This window comes from Schistocerca gregaria, chromosome 2 (genome assembly GCF_023897955.1).
Source record: "Schistocerca gregaria isolate iqSchGreg1 chromosome 2, iqSchGreg1.2, whole genome shotgun sequence".
Taxonomy (NCBI): domain Eukaryota; kingdom Metazoa; phylum Arthropoda; class Insecta; order Orthoptera; family Acrididae; genus Schistocerca; species Schistocerca gregaria.
In genome coordinates this window covers 479,016,919-479,031,520 of record NC_064921.1, presented here as the reverse complement: position 1 = coordinate 479,031,520, position 14,602 = coordinate 479,016,919, and the positions used below count along the sequence as shown (strand labels likewise).

At 36.3% G+C, this 14,602-nt stretch overlaps 1 protein-coding gene across 1 annotated transcript in view; it reads right to left on the bottom strand.

Moving 5' to 3' along the window:
* Positions 1-361: 361 nt before the first annotated feature.
* Positions 362-14,602, bottom strand: part of LOC126327169 (glucose-induced degradation protein 4 homolog) — a 91,600-nt gene continuing 77,359 nt past the window's right edge. The window contains exon 4 of the mRNA XM_049995828.1: positions 362-3,803. Within this exon, the coding sequence (XP_049851785.1) occupies positions 3,740-3,803 (64 nt within the window). The 3' untranslated portion in view covers positions 362-3,739. The remainder of the gene's footprint in view (positions 3,804-14,602) is intronic.

Here is a 14,602-nt window from a genome sequence, read left to right as displayed (position 1 = left end):
TGATACACACTGTACATACAGGGCACTATCCTAGCTTGCAGAACTATTAGTATCTTTCCTGCAAACGGGTGAGGGGTGACGGACAGGTTGGGAAAGGTTAAAAACGAAGAGCAGGTCACTCAAACCCCAGAATCAGAAGTAATCACATCCTGTCTCCCCTCATTCTAAGAGGTGAGTCATTTTCTTCCTGAGCTCTGAGTGACTGCCCTTTTCAATATTCCCTAACCTATCCTTTTTCCCTTCTCAAGGAAGGAACTAATTTAATAAAATGTCAGCAAAGCCTACAGGTAAGAATAATTTCATGTAAATTTTTGAATATTTACCTTAGGAAACTTAAAATTAAGAAACAAAAATATACATGTACAAGTAACTGCAAATCTTCAGTACTGCACTTTATTTGCAACAAAATCTTTTTCTGAAAAAATAAAGTTTTATAAATTCTTTACAAATGAATGTAAAATTAAATAATTGTTTATTAACTATATTACAAAAAAGTCAGTGCTTTGACCCAAGGAGAGCAATGCTGAAAGTGCGGCTCCCAAAAATTCGTGCAGGAGGTATTTCCAACACAAAACCCTGTGCCTCAGCTCACAACATATTTCACAAACCAAACTGGAAATATCCAGTCATTACTAGTATAATGATGCATTATACACAGCTATACATATATATAAGTAACGACATTGAGTATTATTGCATTTCTTTTCCACCTACATGCAAACTTAGCAAAATAAATACAGAATTTCAGTCGGTTCACATATCACAAATTACATAAATTGTTTCACTATTTATGCAACAATTATAACCAGCAGAACTAGACAATTTTAAAGACTACACTGAAAGATTGTGCTTACACTTATAAGTAGCATATCAAAAGAATATCTACAAGTGAAACAGCTCTGAGAGTTATTGCATCTCAATCAAAAATTTGAAGTCTGGCAATTATCTACAAAATACTAAATATTGAAAACTTAATATTTTGTACCTTTCCTTATAGTCTTAATGTGTACAAATGTTTCAGTGATGCACGTTCTCCAATTACTTATGGCCTTTGCCACTTGATAGCATGATTAAGTCTTACCAGTGTGCAATACAACTGGAAAGGAGTTTCTAAAATGTGCCAATTACCAAGCAAATTAACTTAAAGGGTCAAAAGTATAAAAAATAGTTAATGGTAAAAGGAATTTGCTTAATAATTGTTACATTGATTTTCCATTTGGTATGTTAATTGACGTTTGGTTTTTATGACGAGAGACATGATGAGTGCTAATTTTGTTGATTACCAAATTCACAGTATTATTATTTTAAATTATTTTCAACATTTCACACATTTGCCACATTTCATCCAACGCATTAACTTCTGCAAGACTGTTCTATCCTTCTGTAAACATTTTCCACACTTTTCAATAACAATTTTTTTTACACCGCTTAATTTTTACAATTCTTAAACCAAACACACCACCATAGCACGAATCTTCAAGTTAAATTTTAATAAAAAGGAATCTAATCCACTCATATGAAATATTACAAAATTATACTGAAAGTAACATAGCAGTTTTAGTGCTTTTCTGTACGAAGGCTATGAGTGTATAACAATTTACAAAAAAGGTTATGCTATTTTAAATGAAGTACAAGAATGATAAAAATCTAAATTTCACTACACTATAGCAATGTGCACCCCCAACCCCTAAACAAAAAATAATTATTTTATAGAATGGAGAAGCAACACAAAAACTGAGGCATGTACTTAGTAGCACAAGTCACCACATTCAGTTTTAAAATCTGCATTTATGAATAAGAGTTAACTGCAGTTTATAGTCTTGCTCCAAGTGACATGACAATCATTATAGGAGAATTATTTTAAATTGTGGGTTTATCGCTGAACTTCCTGAATTGAGGCTATAAGCTGCACAAAAATTACTGAACAAGTTGTTCCACATATGGAAGCCACCTAGATTGGAATATGGCAATAATTCCAGATATGCAAGCACACAAATGCAAGCACAGAGCTAGTCCCTAACCATTTTTGGCACCCCTCCTTTCCTCACCACTTTTCTTAATTCTTCTGATCATCAGTTCTTCATTGTTCTCTTCTTACCTCTGATTTCTTGTATTTTTCAACTTATTTATCATTCTCTTACACTTTCATACTACTTACAGTATTGTATTAAGATTTCTGAGCAAGGTACAGCCTTTTGAACATAAACAGCCTTTTGCATGCCACACTATTCTTCTTTGAGTAAAACAGAATGTGTAGGTTACTTATGGCCTATCTTTATCCTTTTGGCTGCTCTTTTGTATCAACACTGTTTACTTAGAAGCCTCCAAGATAAATATACATTGGTGGAAGTGTTTAATGATAATTAATGTACTTTTGTAACACTAGGTAAATTTTTTCACTGCTATTTAAAACTCTTATGTATTTGTGGATTTATTTGCTGTATCAAGAAAGAAAACTGATAATGGAATAAATGTGTAATGATTTTATCTTGAAACTGAAGTACTCAACTGTGTTACAAAATAAAACAAAAACCATTCTACAAATAAAATTATATATTTAATGTAAATATAATTTTTGTTAATTCTTGTTCTGCTGTAACAAATTTTAACTTGCACTGAGAAAGTAATGGTTACTAACAGTAGGTTTCAGAAATTAACAATCTTCTAATATACACGAAGGAAAATAAATTGTAACCAAACACTTCACATACAGAATATTTACCATACAGAATTACTTATGTAACTTAAATTTCTAGAACAAGAAACTTCTTATACAACTAACATACAAACATGCAGATGTTATGCATTCCACAATCTTCCTTGCAGAGAAAAACAAGGCCTTAAAGTTATTATACGTTAAGTTGCATGTAAATAGAATTTGTATTTTTGTTTCAGAAACACTGATCACATTAAAGAATTTTGCCAACAGTCAGAAAATATATACCGAATGCAGTTCACACAGAATATTCACTGCAGAAACAAGTAAATTATGCTGATATTTTCCCTGTCTAAATATAACCTGTGGACTTTGAATGAGTTAAAACAACTCTATTTATAACAAAAGCCAATTACGGTATCAGACAGGAAATTGCAATGAATTTGTTTTATCAGCACAAAAGTTACAAGATGCTCAACATCATAAACTAAACAGCCAAAAGTTTATTAACTTACTCATTCTTTTTCCTAAATACATAGTCACATACTTTTCATTATAATATAAATGAAAACAAACAACATCTGTTACATTTAGACACGCTAAAATGTGATACATCATTCACACAATTCAAAAGTTATATTAAAATTGAAGTGACTAATGGTACTGTTCTTGCAATACTTTTTTTAACTGACATGAAAATAAAAAATTCAAAAACTGATATTAAAACTTTAAAAAATACTAGTACAGTACAGCCATAAACATGATTTCATGAAGAGGACAGTGCATCACTTTACTAAAAACACCCACTACAGCCATCAGGAAGATTACTTTCACTACAATTTTCAAAAAAAATTTAAAATTAAAATTTATACTAATAACTGCACAAAACAGAGCCAACAATCTAGCAGAATGTTAAGATTTTAAACTGAAGCTACAGCGTTTGCTCATATGCATCTTATTTACACACTCAGTCCAATACTTTTTTATACAGAATTTTATGCTGACCAGAATTTTTATTTATGCACCATTTCAGTTCTGCTTTGGAAAGTCTCATAGTAACTTCCTGATAAAAACTGTTCAATTTCACCTGAATTCATAAATTTGTATGCTATGCTCTGGAACATGTGTTAATGTTAAGGACTGATACCTGAAATGGGGAAAAAATTGCGTTAGATAAAAAAATTGACTGAAAACTATTTTATATCTCACATATGAATGACTAATTTAAAATGGATGTTAAAATAATTACTATCTATCCTACACATTTGTAGAACATTTTAATTAGTTGTACTTGACTGGCAACAATTTACAATGTCATGAATTTTGAAATATTTCGGTTCCATCCTTCAACACCCCTTGTTTTGATTTGGCCTTGGCATTCACCATCACAGCAATGTTCCACTGCATCAGGAAATTTGTAAACAGGTGAAAAAAGGTGTAATTTAACCAGAAAATAACAGGAGTATAAAGTATGTCAACAGAAATATGAAACAACTTCACAATAAGAGGGTTGTACCAGCTGAGTTGACATATTACACAGTATGGACTACAGTCACTGTGAAAATTTCTGTAAGTTCCCTGGGTGCCCAGCATTCATTTATGATTTTACTAATGCACTAACAAATAGTAGATGTAGTCACACTATAAATTAGCTGTCATTAACAAAGTGCAGCTGAATACCACTTGTCAATTTATTAAACAACTTTCATCTGCAGCCCCAATTACTCTATCAAATTCCAGTGGAACCAGTAATGTTATTTGTAAATCCATTTTTTTATAGGGTCCACTCATACAAAGACATTTCATGTATTTCCAAACATTAGAAATGCCACTTTAAAAAGCGATAACAGTACGAAACTAGCATTTTAAAAGACTAACAAAGGAACTACCAGAATAAAATCCAGATACAAACTTCATGAAAAACAGGGATATACAGGGTGATTCAAAAAGAATGCCACAACTTTAGGAATTTAAAACTCTGCAACGACAAAAGGCAGAGCTAAGCACTATCTGTCAGCGAATTAAGGGAGCTATAAAGTTTCATTTAGTTGTACATTTGTTTGCTTGAGGTGCTGTTGACTAGGCGTCAGCGTCAGTTGATGCTAAGATGGCGACCGCTCAACAGAAAGCTTTTTGTGTTATTGAGTACGGCAGAAGTGAATCGACGACAGTTGTTCAGCGTGCATTTCGAACGAAGTATGGTGTTAAACCTCCTGATAGGTGGTGTATTAAATGTTGGTATAAACAGTTTACAGAGAATGGGTGTTTGTGCAAAGGGAAAGTTCTGGACGGCTGAGAACGAGTGATGAAAATGTAGCACGCATCCAGCAAGCATTTGTTCGCACCCCAGGAAAATCGACTCGCAGAGCTAGTAGAGAGCTGCAAATTCCACAATCAACTGTATGGAGAGTCCTACCTAAAAGGTTAGTTACGAAACCTTATCGTCTGAAATTGGTTCAAGCACTGTCTGCAGCCGATAAGATTAAAAGAATCTATTTCTGTGATTTTATCCTTGCTCAAATGGAAACAGATGAATCTTTCGTTTCAAAGATTGTGTTTAGTGATGAAGCAACTTTCCACACTAACGGGAAAGTCAACCGTCACAATGTCTGTATATGGGGCACTGAGAATCTGTGGGAAACAACTCAGTATGAACGTGACTCACCTAAGGTGAACGTTTTCTGTGCCATTTCAGCCAATAAAGTTTTTGGTCCCTTTTTCTTCGAAGGTGCTACAGTATCTGGAGATGTTAGAGAATTGGCTGTTCCCTCAGCTCAAACAAGAAGCACAACAATTCATATTTCAGCAGGATGGAGCGCCACCACATTGGCACTTATCTGTCCGTAACTACCTGAACGTCAACTACCTGAGGCGATGGACCGGCCGCCAGGCAGCCCGTGACAGAACACTTCATCACTGGCCTCCAAGAAGCCCTGATTTTACCCCCTGCGATTTTTTCTTAAGGGGGTATGTTAAGGATATGGTGTTTCGGCCACCTCTCCCAGCCACCATTGATGATTGGAAACGGGAAATAACAACAGCTATCCAAACTGTTACGCCTGATATGCTACAGAGAGTGTGGAACGAGTTGGAGTATGGGGTTGATATTGCTCGAGTGTCTGGAGGGGGCCATATTGAACATCTCTGAACTTGTTTTTGAGTGAAAAAAAAAAAAAACCTTTTTAAATACTCTTTGTAATGATGTATAACAGAAGGTTATATTATGTTTCTTTCATTAAATACACATTTTTAAAGTTGTGGTATTCTTCTTGAATCACCCAGTAGAACATGAACCAAACTAAAGTTTTTTCCTTTTAAGGTCACACTAATACAATATATAGCAAGTGACTGTTAGAAAATGTGTAAATGTTGTCTGTCTCTTAATGTGGTGCATATCATGTACACATACTGTAAGTGACATTCCAATATTGTTATCAAACTTCTCTGAACGACTAAAAACATCTTGTGCAATCAGTTTTTAATGTGTTTCCAATAAATAAATTAGGTAACTCTCTCAGTTTCACACACTGAATGAAGACATTAGTAGTTATGTAGTTACGAAGCACCACACTGGCGTAAGTTAGCATGGAATCCACAGAGAAGGTGGCAAGGACCTGCTTAAATTATTTAAAAAGAGAACATCACTACAAAAATCCAGAGATTTATTTCTTTATTGGTCCTGTGAATCTAGTAGGACTCTGCACTGTACAAAAGATATTGGACCACTCATTAAAACCAATACACAATCTTTAATCTTTTTCAGACATCATTCTAACAACATTTATTTGTCTTGTGTGGTAGCTAAGTGCAGATTCATTACGGGTTATGCTTGGGCTGCCGGTGTTTAGTTTTCCCTTTTCTAATAATTAAATTTTCAAGTATATAACTACACGGAAATGGTAGTGTTTTACTCTTCCTAAATAGTGTCTTGCATGATCTTTGATCTAATCCTTCCATTAATCTAACAATCTCTTTTTGAAATGATTTCTGACTAGCTCCACAATTTCCCCAAACACTACACCATATTTCAATATTGAATGAACATAAGCAAAATATATGGTCCTGAGATTATCATGTGATATACAGTTTCTTATTACTCTCATTGCAAAACATGTTTTGCTCAGTTTTTTGTTCACATAATCCATGTGTGCATCCAATTTCATGTTTTGTTGAATCCGTATACCAAGAAACTTCGTATTCCCTGTTTTATAAATTTCTACAGGAGGATTACCTGGTGTCCTATTCTGGGTGGTGAAAATATACATTGCAACAAATTTTTCCAGATTTATAATCGAACTGTTTGCAACAAAGTTCTTTACTGTTTTCTCTGTGAAAGTCTTAATGTCATTTTCAAAGTTTTATTTGCTACTTCCTGTAATTAAGATGCTTGTGTCATCTGCAGATAGATACAGCTTACTGTTTTTACTGTTTACATGTGAATTGTTTACATGTACTAAGAACAGAATTGGATCCAATATGGAACCGTGGGGAACTCCATGTCTCACCACTAATAAATCGGACTGATGAGTTTTGACAGTCCCATTTATTTCATGTGTTATTTCTATGAGCTGTTTTCTTTTGTGGAGGTAGGATTTAATCCAGTTATGCAGTGTTGCCATAATACCGAAAGTTCTGAATCTTACCTAGTAATTTATCATGATTGATGGTATTAAATGCTTTTTACAAGACTAGGAATAAACTTGAGGTATGTTCCTGCCTATCTAGGGCCTGTAGAGTTCATACAGAAAAGAAAAGGTTGCTGTTTCTGTAGAGGCATTTCTCCTAAAATCATGCTGAGATGCCGTTAGTGTATTATATTTATTTATGACATTTGATTGTTTTCTAAAATTCTGGAGAAACACTTTTATAAGACTGACAGTAGAGAAACTGATCTACAATTTGACACCTATTCCTGGCTTCCTTTTATACGTAGTGGTTTAACTTTAGCAATTTTTTAAACGTGTTGGAAAGCTGCCTGGTGAGAAGAACAGGTTTACAAGATATGTCAATAGTTCAGAAATTAAGTACTACAACAAAATCGGGTAAGTTATCTATTCCTGATGAATGTTTTGACTTTAAAAGCTTGATTTCTTGCTGTACCTCTTGTGTATTAGTTGGTATGAGAAACACTGTTTTCTACCTGTTCAATTTTTGATGTTACTTTCAAGGGATGTTTATGGGTGACCTTTTCCTCAGTAAGTTTTTTTTGCTACATTTACAAGTGCTTACATTTGGTTTGCAGATAGTGTGCAAATTTTCATTCAACCGCATAATATTAGTTTTTGTTTGTTACTTCCTGTGTCTTTCTTTACAATATTCCAAACAGTTTTCATTTTATTGTATGCATTTCGTATGTATCATTTTCCATCATTTTGGTATTGTTGATTACTTTCCTGAGAATTATCAAATTCCGGTGTTCTGTGACACGTTTCTGTAACTCTGTAGAGGAATCGTTCCTCTGCGCATGATTTTCTGATACCTGTAGTGCTCCAATTGCTTGTGTGAGTGAGATTTGACCTCCTAATTTTAAGTGGAAATGCTACAACAAAATGATATTTAACTGTATTCATAAAGATATTAAATTTGTCTGATACATTCCAAACAACATAAATTTGCTCCCAGGATACTTTTATTAAAATGATTTTTAGATATTTCAATATTCCAATCATTGTAATATCTAGTCTCAAATGTACTTGTCAGTTTGTTGGTCTTATCACATTCAATATCGAAGCTTATGGTTTGCCCACAGTGGTCTCCAAGTCCAGTCTTGGATATTTCTGCTTTGTAATGTTATTGATTAGGTTAATTATCATTTTGTCTATTGTGGATTTTGTAGAGCAAGTTTCTCGTGTTGGGGAATGTGTTACGATTTTCAAGTTATAAGAAACTAGGAGATTCAATTGTTCTGTTCTTATTTTATGGGTTTTGCTAAGTCTATATCGAAATCACCACATATGAGGAGCATTTGAATTAATGTTTTTTCCATGTGTCGAAGAAAGTTTTTTTTTTTGTCTCCATCAAGAGCTCTATAAAGGCATACTCAGTTGTTTTATTTGATGGTAATTCTATGGATTGGTTTTGGTTTTGTTTTCCTTTAGGGTGCAAGAAACAACTGGAGTCACATGTGGCCAAATCAAAACTATAGAACACAGAGACAGAGAGGAGTTAAAAAACGGCTATACATCAGTCCCAATTGACATAATAGAAGGCAGCTAAAAAGAAGCATGTGGAAAAAGGACTAAAAAAGACACCACACTGAAAAAGAGGTCCAAAACTAAAAATTAGATGGCCTTTTCCATATTGCTTTGGCAGGTACCAAGTAAACTGTGGTCAATAACCTGGGCGCCATTGGCTAAAATGGCCGATAACTCATGCGGCAAACCCCAGCGGGAACGTAAATGGTTAAAAAAGTGGGCATTCCATCAGGAAGTGGCAGACAGTTAAAACTGTAGCGTCACTTATCAAATGACGATTAAAAAGGCAGTGCCCAATAAGCAGCCTAGTTAAAATGACCTCCTCCTGGCAGGAGGGTTTAGAGGAGGTCCTCCAAGCTGCTCAGAAAGTCTTAATAAGCCGAAGTTTATTCCCATGAAGGGAGGACCATTGGCGATGCCAAAGGAACACCATCTCTTGACAGACGACAACACAGACTTTGAAGATCGCTGAATGAGTCTGAGCAGAGGACACAATTGAAGAGTGAGTCTTGCCAGATGTACCCTGTGGCCTGATACAAGGTGAAGAGCTTGGCTGTAAATACTGAGCACTGTACCGGAAGCTCCACGCGAAGGTCGTGAAACTGAAGGGGATAGACCGAGGCTAGAGTAGTGTCCTTGGGAAGCGAATGGTTAACATGGGTCGCTTCACGAAGTTGGTGAAGGGTTGACACCCACCGGAAAAGTTGTAGGTAGTGTGAACTTAAGCCTCCGTAGCAAGTGCCGAAAGGAGACTCCAGGTGGTAACAGAGAAGGGGGGGGGGGGGGCACACACCACACTGGGGGTCAATGGAATCATCAAAGGAGCCAGCATACGATGGGTGGCAACGCATGGCAGACAAACGGCATGCATACATGCTGAGGTGAAAGTCACGGCGGTAGAAAAGTGGTAGTTCAGCAGCTTCAGCATACAGACACTGAAAGGCGCCCGTAGCCATACAGATGCCATGATGGTGAAAGGTGTTGAGACTGTGTAAGAGGTATGGGCATACAAATGCATAAACAAAGCACCCAGTCTAGTTTTGAACGGACAAGAGACCGGTACAAATGGAGGAGAGTGGTTCGATTGGCACCCCCAGGAAGTGACATTGAGGAACTGCTGCCAGGTAAGACACATGGAAGGACCACGAGTGTTTCTATTGAGCATGAGCCCCACGAATTTCGTAGTTTCAATGAAAGGAAGGGATACAGGCCCAAGATGTAAAGATGGTGGGAGAAACCAATTGTGTTGCCAGGAATCCATGGAGGTAATTTTGTCAATGGAAATGCGAAACTTATAGTCAATGCTCCAGGAGTAAAGATGATCAAGACACTGCTGAAGACATATCTCAGCGAGACAGGTCCATGGTGAACTGCAATAGATGGCAGAATCATCAACAAAAAGGGAGCCAGAGATGCCCAGCGGGAGACAAGCCATTACAGGGTTAATGGCAAAAGCAAAGAGGACGGCACACAGGATGGAACCCTGAAGCACACTGATTTCCTGGATGAGGGTGTCCAACAAGGCAGAACCCACACACACTGCAGTGCTTCGAGAATTTCTGCGTAAATTCTGGACCCACTCTGCCTTCTACTGTCTCTAACACATGATATCTTAAATATAAGTGAGAGAGAGCCTATTTACTGAGCATCAGCTGTCTGTGTGTGTGCAGGTTTGAAGTTTATCGTGAGACTACTACGTGAGACTATTATAGACGTGGTGGTCGAACGGCACCAATAAGTGTCTGCCAGTTGCGCCATGGAAGCTGTAGTAAAAGCACAAGCAGTGTTTATATATATTTTGTGCTGTTTTATAACTTTGACAATTGTAGTGGGAAAAAAAAGAGCAGTTGAAATATTGTTAATTAATGTTCATTTTGGACTTGGAGAGGATAAGACATGTAATGTGATTCATATTGAGAAAGGGCAAGGTTATCAAGCCAACCTTACCTTTTATGTAAATCTACTTAGTTTCTACGCTTTGGAGACGTGAAGAGACTTACTTGATAGTATTTATTTTTGTGGAGACTCAGATATGTACAAGTTTGATGTTCAAATACACATCATTAAGTGCCGAACACAAAGTTTGTATACTTACTCCATATGTTCTATATCTAGAAGCGTTAGAATGTGGCGACCTGTGTGAAACGACAGTAGAAAACAGGAATTTTTGGACGAAAATGAGATAAGAAGATATTATGTGTTGCCATAGCAGAACAGCAGCAGAAAAAGAGAAGTAGAACTAGGGGACAGATCCAAGACATCCCTAGTTTGGATGTGAATACCAACATCTAAGATTAAGATCAAGAAAGATTTCCCTCTGTTTAACAGAATCAGTTAACATCACCTGCAAATCGTCTAATACAGCTTTGGCGTAACTTACCACCAGAGAGGTACTGGAACAACCCTAAAGATAAGCTTGCTAAAGGACGTCACCTCCCATATAAAACATGGAAGGTTCTCAACAGGCTGAGGACTGGTGTATCCCAATGCAAGGTAAATTTGAAGAAATGGGGTTTCTCTCCAGGAGATGAACTATGTGAATGTGGTGAACAGAAAGGTCACAAACATCTGCTCAACTGTAGAAACCTCCCAGCACCATGCCCGATGGACGATCTGGTTATCGCCAATGATACGGCAGTTCAAACAGTGGAATTTTGGATGTCATCATGCACTTATATTGTTTGTAAATTGCCGTCTATCACACACACACACACACACACACACACACACACACACACACACACACACACACACTACTTATATATATGTTCTGGACACGAGTAAATAAATAAATAAATAGCAACCGAGAATAACAAGGCAAAATAAGGACACGAGTAAATAAGTAAATAAATAAATAAATAAATAGCAACCGAGAATAACAAGGCAAAATAACACGTTCATGGAATTGGATTCTGCCTGAAAATTCAAATGGTGAAAATTAGGAAATGCAACAAAAGGGAAGACGTAATAAAGTCATAATGTTAAAAGAAAATAGAGAAGATCTCAATGTATTAGACTAAGAAGAGATACACTGAGAACAATTCAACGAAGAAGATCCGGTGGGGAGTAGACAGCTCTCTCACACATCCTGAGGACACAGACGTAGAAAACAACATCCAACGCTGCAGGTACCAGTTGTTGCTCACCGGTGCCGATTCCAAATCCGCTCACAGAGGCAGCCTAAACTCTACGTCGGGTGAGCATAAAACAGTACTTTATTGTTTGAGTGTAAAGTTAGATAAACTATCGAGTGAAGTGTACTCATGTAGTTACACTTAGAGAAGTTTTAACGTTTACTAGAACCAAAGCGCATGAGAATGTGGAAAACGTGAAACAAGTAGAAGAAACTCGAGAACCAGCTATGGCTGTGAGAATCTATAGAGAAATGTAAGAATGGACTGAGTTAGTAAATTTAATTAACGCCCAGAGTCTTAAGTTAGACTCGGTAAATGCTTAGTTAAATTCTAAACTAGGAGCCCAGAGTTTACACTTAAATGAAACTTTAAATTCTAAATTACATGCTCAAAATGAAACGCTAGGGAAAGAAATAGGTTTGGTACATTCTAGTTTAATGCTCAGAGTCGAGTTCTAAATGATCAGAATGAAACCTTGAATAGTCAAGCAACCAATCTACGTTTATTAAGTGCCAAGGTTGACACACAGAGTAGAGAATTTACTAATCTATGTGAAGGCATGGATACTTTGAAGAGTAGTTAGAGACTGTAAATGGTAAAGTTGAAAATTTGGAGTTAGATTTAAAGAAGGAACTGAGTAATTCTTTAAGTATTCAGATAAATCAAATGTTTGCTGAATTCAACCAAAACCACACTAATACCTTGCAGAATTTGACAAAAAAGTTAGAATTGAATATTGAGGAAAAATATAGTAGTGTAGAATTAGAGATTAATGAAAAGTTAGGATCACTGGAGGATGTATGTAATGCCGAGTTTAATGCTGTAAAGTAGGGATGGCATACTTTGAAAGAGAGCACTGATAAGCATAGGGAATTAATTCCTGTCATTCAGTCACAAATTACAGGTGTAAGTACACGAGTAGACAGTGAAGAAAGAAGGATCAAAGAGAAGACAGCAAGTTCTGATATCATAAATGTAAGTAGTCTGGAAGAACCGGTAGAAGAAATTATAGATCAGAAAGTCACAGAGAATAACCTCCAGGAATGCATCACCTATGGCTTCTTCCGAAATTACTGTTGCGAAGAAGGGCCTAGACGAACTCTGGAGAGAAGTCAAATTATCCAGGAACATGTATTAAAACGAATAACTTCACCTAATGTGTTACAGAGTGAAGTGGTGATTCTTTTGCAGTGGGGAGACTTTCAAATAAAATTTAACGAGAAGTACTGGTCCGCACTTCCTCAAGTGAAGTTAATATCAGATCCATGGGATCCGGGTGGAGTCATCTATCCACCCAGGGACATTAACATTCTTAGTTAACGTGCGAAGTGACGGCTGTCGGCCCGGCTTGTTTTCATTGTATTTTTTTTCAAAATGGTTTTCCTGCACCAAATTCTCCTCAAATCTCAAACTACTCTGTCATCTATTTCCAATTTCTTAAACTATCCTATAATCTGATTACCTAGGAAACTGGATATGACTATAACATAAGGACTGGCTTAAGAGAATCACAGACAAAAGGTGATCTCTAGACGAAATAAATTGAATGGAATATTTTTGTGGAAAACGTGATATTATGTGACTAATTTAAATAATTATTATACTATAGTGGATAGACTTTCTATTTTGCACAGAATATTTTACACCTTTTATAAAATGTTATGTAGATTGGAAGGTTTGTATCAGTTCTGAAAGGGGTGGGTACTGTAGATAAAAGTATGATTTACACAAACAGATAAATCATGACTAAACCAACATGCCCACCACATCATACCTTTCAAACAACCCTTGCAATCAAGTGTGCCTGATTCTACACAATTTCCATAGAGCTGCTAAGACTGACTTCGGTGAACTCATGAGTGAAGGTGGGAATGTGTGTTCTGGAGGAGATTATTTAACACTAAACCTCCTCCGGCTTCTCACTCTAGTACCTGTGAGGTAGGGATCCTAGGGAAGGGGAGGTGAGAAGGGTTTCCTGTCTTTACGGCTATCTTCTTTCTGCTCTTCAATCTTAGCAACCATTTCTATTTGTTTCCTTTCTTACTTCTCATTTGAGGACCTATCTATTTTTTCCCCTCTTTCCATATTCACATACTTCTATCGCAGAAGTCCTTCCTACTTTATGTGGTTTCTAATAATCTACATCTTATCTTTTGATAAGAAGGCCGAAGAATCGGACTACATGAACACACGTCCGCATACATACAAAAAGAGACAGATACACATACAATAAGGTAACAGATTAGAAAGATGTGAGAACTGCCAATATAAACTATGATGATTCTACAATGAATGTACATAAGAAAGAGGCATGAGAGAACATAAGGCAAAGAGGAGTTAATTATGATAGTCATTAAGGAATGTCAGTCTAACGAATATTCTGACGAATTTTAGGATAGTGGGACTCGTATTGCCTAAGTAAACATTATCTACTGAATAGTACATCCAGACAGGGTATCTACTACAGATATAGAAGATGATGAGTAGAGGAGGGAGTTGATGAGATATTAAGAAGTGAATGCGAAGTGTAGCCTATATTTGTAGCTATACCAGAAAATACTTTAGTATATGTAGTAACGTATACTGGGGATAATGAACCTTGAGGCCTACTCAGAAAG